Source organism: Etheostoma cragini, chromosome 22 (assembly GCF_013103735.1).
Source record: "Etheostoma cragini isolate CJK2018 chromosome 22, CSU_Ecrag_1.0, whole genome shotgun sequence".
Lineage (NCBI taxonomy): Eukaryota > Metazoa > Chordata > Actinopteri > Perciformes > Percidae > Etheostoma > Etheostoma cragini.
Window position 1 is genome coordinate 5,074,371 of NC_048428.1, and position 5,889 is coordinate 5,080,259.

At 39.6% G+C, this 5,889-nt stretch overlaps 1 protein-coding gene across 1 annotated transcript; it reads right to left on the minus strand.

The window, feature by feature from the left end:
- Positions 1–4,521: 4,521 nt before the first annotated feature.
- Positions 4,522–5,882, minus strand: LOC117938248 (general transcription factor II-I repeat domain-containing protein 2A-like; the record flags this gene model as incomplete). The annotated part of the gene is given in 2 exon segments (XM_034862770.1): positions 4,522–5,618; positions 5,621–5,882. Coding segments are annotated over 2 exon segments (1,359 nt in total), but the record flags the coding sequence as incomplete, so codon positions are not given.
- Between the last annotated feature and the right edge of the window lie 7 nt (positions 5,883–5,889).

A 5,889-nucleotide genomic window follows, 5' to 3' on the forward strand; every position in this document is an offset into this window, starting at 1 on the left:
TGAAGATACACACACAAACACATTCCAACCCACCGCCCCCCTCTCTCTCTGTTTCTCTCTCTCTCTCTCTCTCTCTCTTACTCACTCACAGACACACACACTCACAATTGAGTGTGTGTGTCTGTGAGTGTGAAAATAAAAAAAGAACCAAAAATAAATAAATGATCACACTGATCATAGAAAAATTAAAAGTAAAAAAATAAAGTTATATTATTGAGTATGAAAACTCTTGTTTTACATTTTACTTAATAATTGCAAGCACATTGCTGTATTTATTGTTGCAAAACTTGTTATATACTGTAGGCCTATATAGTTTGTTTGTTACCACAACAACACCAATGACACTCAATGCTGATGCTGTCATGTAAATAGTTTTCTAATCAGCAATAAATATAACAATTTTTGATCAACCCATATCAATTGCATGCTTAAAATAACATACCGGTTAAAGCCCCCCCCCCCCATTTCAAGACAATCCGACCCACTTCCGGGTTAAATATGCACACTTCCGGTTTAGGCCCCGCCCAGTCCGAGTACGGATCCGGATACAGATAATTCATGTGGTAAACAGATACAGATACAGATACAGATAATACTGTACTCGCTCATCCCTATTGGTTTCATTACCTTCTAAATAAGTCTTAGGCTTACATCAACGGAGTAATAACGTGGCCTTTATACAGTACGTATATAGTTTACATTCATCACACCGGGAACACCACAATGCTTCTTAATCTTTTTATTTTGGTGCTGTCACTTGTCAGAAGAATAAACCATGAATATTGTTTTTCATATGCTCACAGCGTGTATTGAAGTCACTTACTTCTTTTTCTAGTTGTTGTCCCTTTCTGATTGTTCTGTATGAACATTAATTGTACAAAGAATTAGGATATATATTATTGAGATTAGTGCATGGTTGTAAAACATGTTCTCACGTTGTGAATAAGGGTTTGAAATAAAGCCTAAAGTCCTTAAAGGGTCCATTTCCAGAGGAACATTAGTTACCTCTGCTCTCTTTTGAGGCAAAGGCAATATTTTTAAACCCCACACATTCAGTCGGTCCACTATGTTGGGCTTTTTCTCTCCGTTGGATAAGAGCCGTATTTCCCTTTTTGCATATTCTTCCCCTCCTCGTTACTTTACATTAGAAGCTGCTGCTCATTGGGTGAAACATATGGCGCATGCGTCTTCTCAATTCTGCATCAGTAAATCTGTGATTGATACCGTGGTCTATTTGAGAAAGCTGTGAACGTGCACTTATCCCAGCTATCTCCACCTGGCTTGACATAGCTTCACCTGTTCATCCTGGCTCGGCAAACGTGCAACCGATTAAGCCGCGATGAGCAGATCCCACTAAGCCAAGCTGCGCTTTTTCACTTATCCTGGATAGCTTTATTCTACTTTCGTGCAACAGGCCCCTGAAGCCAAACATCTTAAAATATTTTTGAAAACACCCATCTGTAGAATATCAAGGCCACAGTATAAGGTTTTCAGATTTTGTACAATGTCCTCCAGATTTTTGGGGTTTATCTTATGAAATTGTGTCATCTTGGAATTTATTTTAGCTGGACACTGTATTATATATATGTATAACATTTTTCCTGTACTTGATATGGCGGCATTAAATGATTGTCTCATTTTGTCTCTGAAGAAGATGGCAAAGTCATTGCAGGCCTTGGTGGATAAAAGTTCAGTTGCTACTAGTACTGGAGTTTTTTTTAACCTAATTCTAACCTAACAGTAGCAAACAAAGCACATTAATTATTTGTTATGATCAAATTTCAAATTTTTTTAATATTTAGAAAACAAAAATCAAAAACAGTCACAAACAACACACTGGGACATAGGAACGCGTCCCGGGGCCACAAAAACACAGAGAAAAAAACGCTTAGGGGGAGCTGACTCGCAGCACTGTTATTAAGTTCCAACCAGGTTTCAGTTAAAAACATAAAATCAAGATTGTGCTTAATAATAATATCATTGATTAAAACTGAGTTTCCTGCCAGAGACCTGACATTTAGTAGGGCAAATGTCAGTGTGGTAAAATAATTAGCTGTCTCATTTTGTGAGACAGACTGTGGCTGACAGGCAGAGATGGGAAGTAACGAAGTCCAAATACTTTGTTACTGTACTCAAGTAGATTTTTCAGATATTTATACTTGGCTTTACTATTGTTTTTTCCTTACATTTTACAAAATTGGCTTGATACTTTAGTTTGGTACTAAATGTCGTCTATCAGGAGTGATTGTGAGTTCATGTCAGAGAATAGTGCAGAAATGCGCCTCACACCGCGAGCACTCCCACGGAGAAAAAAGTGAGAGAAAAGAAAAAGAGACTAGCTGTTCAGAGGATAATCAGTTGCGCTTGTGTGTGTGAGTCCTTGAGAACTGTAAGTCGTATGACTTATGTTGTCAGTTCATTTAAGGCTGTTGTTGTATTGGTCTGTAGTTCTGGCAAATTTAAAAGTTAGCTTGGTTTTGTTCTTCACCTGTTACCTAGGTTACACCTGGCTGTTGATTCAATTTAATGGCAATTGTTGAACGTCCTAACTCATTAAGATAATGTACTGCAATTAAAAGTGGGTTTATTGGTACTATTTACTAGCATATATTATTCCCATAAATTGTGTATGGTAGACTTTACAATGTTATTTATTTATTTCATTACCACACACACAGCCATAACATAGCTACCCACGCCCATGTTTATTCTGAGGCTTGATTGTAATAAAGCATCAACAGAGAGAAGTTGTCTCCGTCTTTTAATTGACACACCTGGGGCCAAAGTTGGAAACCAGAATCAGCTCTAAATACAGTCCTATTCTAGTCCTCACTAAGTTTAAAATAATTTCACTGGAGTTAGTTCATATTTTTGCGTCATCAATACCAAAAGAAAGTCTGTGTATAGTCCCATCCAATTAGATTAAATCAAAATCCCACTTGAAATCATACATTGCTACATGGTCAAACTCTTATAAACCTGGAGTCCCCGTCTCTATCACAATAAATAAGCTATATGTTTTACGCCTATTGGCAGACAGCCATTTAAAATGTAGGCAATGGCATATGAAGAATGAAGAATGAAGAGCCTTTCCTCCATTTCTACTGAAGTTTCTCAGCATGCATAACATCTGTCTGGTCGTTCGCAAGGCGACTTTTACTTTTATGCTCTAAGTAAATTTCCAAGCCTGTACTTTGTTACTTTTACTAGAGTAAAGAAGTTAAATCAGTACTTCTACTTTTACCGGAGTATTTTTTAACACAATTATCTTTACTTCTACTTGAGTACAGGAAGTGAGTATTTTTGCCATCTCTGCTGACAGGGAATAAATACTAAATGGACACTGCAGGAAAGTGGTTCTTATTACTTAGTTGTTTCACCCCTTTGTTAGGTTTATTATGGATTCTAACTGGAATGATGGAGCTGGTCTCTGGGTTAAGTTATTTGAGCAGTCAGACAAGATGGACCTGAAGGGGGTGCTCTTGAAGAAAACAGAGATATGGGTTGATTTGTAGAGGATGAAGAGCTCGACTGGGGCGTGAGGCATCCGCTTATGGGAGCGCATGACACGGGGAATTGCACCTCTGCACTTGTCACAAAATGTAAACAGTCAATCATGAGTCTGTGTCTGAAGGTCATACAGCAAATTCCCACAGAGAATTTGGCTGCCACGTTTATTGGGATGATTTCCATCCCTACGAAATAGCCTGCCACGTTCCCAAAACAGAAAACAAAATTGTCAATAAAACCTATATTGTGAAGGCTGCACGTAAACAGAAGCCAGGTGTGAATACTAAGTAGTCTTCTAAAAAGGCCTACTCTGCAACCTGGAGATGGAAGTGGGCCCAAAATAAAAACCAACTTCCCAGTGCTCTTTAAAGCATCAGTAAGAAGGTTTAAGTCATGCTTTGTGCATTCATGATAGGACACGTAGTCATGTCCACAATGGACCCTGATGCGTTTAATGGAGATCAAGAGTGAAGGTATCAAGGCCACAACTTTGGCCAGGGTGTCTGCAACCTTGGCTCCTGGAAAGCAATGTGTGCCATATTTACAATCTAATAATCCATTGTCTTTTAATATTTTCACCCAGGTACAGAATGCTATAAATTGTCTCAAAATGAAGAATGGTCCTGGGCTGGATGGCATTAAAGCCAGATTTTTAAAATTGTCAGCTCATGTACTTATGTATCTTCTATGTCAGGGGTGTCAAACTCAATTGCACAGGGGACCAAAACTCAAAACACACTTAATGTCGCGGGCCAAACAGTATAAACATTTATTTAACAAACTAAATATTAGTTTTTAACCATTAATATGAATCAAAATACAGGATATCATTCCAAAATAAATACATTTCAACTTAAAATATTTTGCTCTTCAAAAAAAATATCCTGCAATAGGCTACATTCAAAATTTGTACATGCTGGAATATAACATCTGAAAATATAAATAAAAAATGTAATTTAAAGTAAAAATTAAATCATAACAAAACATAATATTCCATTTTTCATGTCCTGTTTAGTCAGAGCCTGATACTTGGAGTCTTTTCTTTGCAACACGTTGGTTTATGTTTGGGGTTAGGTTCTGTGTTGTGGAGATTCTCAGGATGGATTGCAGGTGTTCATCAGTGAGGCGGCTCCTGTGTGACGTTTTGTTAATGTTCATCACAGAGAACAGCTGCTCGCACAGATATGTGCTGCCAAACATGGACAGGATGCGAGCCGCATGTTGGCGGAGCTGCGGCATCGCTTCAGGAAGGAAGCGAGTGAACTGTGCTGGCCCCGCAGTGTACTTTGCCTTCAGTGTCCCGTTACATTGCAGTTCTATCAGCTCCATCTGCATTTCTACTGGTGCGGTTTCCACGTCGACGGCAAATGGGTTGCGAAGCAGCTCGAAATTACTTGTCTGTGCCTCAAAGTCACTGAAGCGCCGTGCGAACTCAGTGCGCAGCGCGCTGTGTTTTTCAGCAAAGGTGCTATTTGGGAAAACTGTGGCACTTTCTTGGTTCAGTATTACTTGGCAACAGGGAAAGTGAGACAAGTTGCATTGGTGCATTTGTGTTTCCCATAAGCGCAGCTTCACTTGAAATGCCTTCACTGCATCATGCATATCAGTTATTATGTGCTCCCGTCCCTGGAGTTGAAGGTTTAAAGCGCTAAGATGCAACGTTATGTCAGCCAGGAACGCCAACTCACATTTCCACTTTTCATCCGGCAAAACTGTGCAGTCTTTCCCCTTACTGTCCATGAACTGTCAGATTTCCTCTCGCAGCTCAAAGTGTCTTTTGAGAACTTTTCCCCGACTTAGCCACCGGACCTCAGTATGATACGGCATATCGCCAAACTCGCAATCTATTTCCCGCAAAAAAGACTGGAATTGGCGGTGATTTAAACCGTGGGCTCTGATAAAGTTGACGGTTTGTGTTACAGTGTTCATCACATGATCCATTTTTAGGACTTTAGCACTCAGCGATTCCTGGTGTATGATGCAGTGATATACTGTCAACTCACCGGCACAGTTCTCCTCCCGCATCTTTGAACGCATCCTTCCCACCAGTCCATTTTTTTCACCACACATCGCAGGTGCGCCATCTGTTGTAAGTCCAACAAGTTTTCCCATGGCAGTCTCATGTCGGTTACACTTTGAAAAACATTTCCAAAGATGTCTTCTCCTTTCGTTGTCCTGTGCATCGATTTAATGTCCAGTATTTCTGTTACGCACAAATTGGAATCCACTCCACGGATGAATATCGCCAGCTGTGCAGTGTCAGTCGCGTCAGTAGTTTCATCCATGGCAAGGGAGTATGCAACAAAATCTTTTGCTCTTTCAATCAACTGTGTTTTCAAATCAGTCGCCATCTCACAAACCCGATTAGCAACAGTGTTT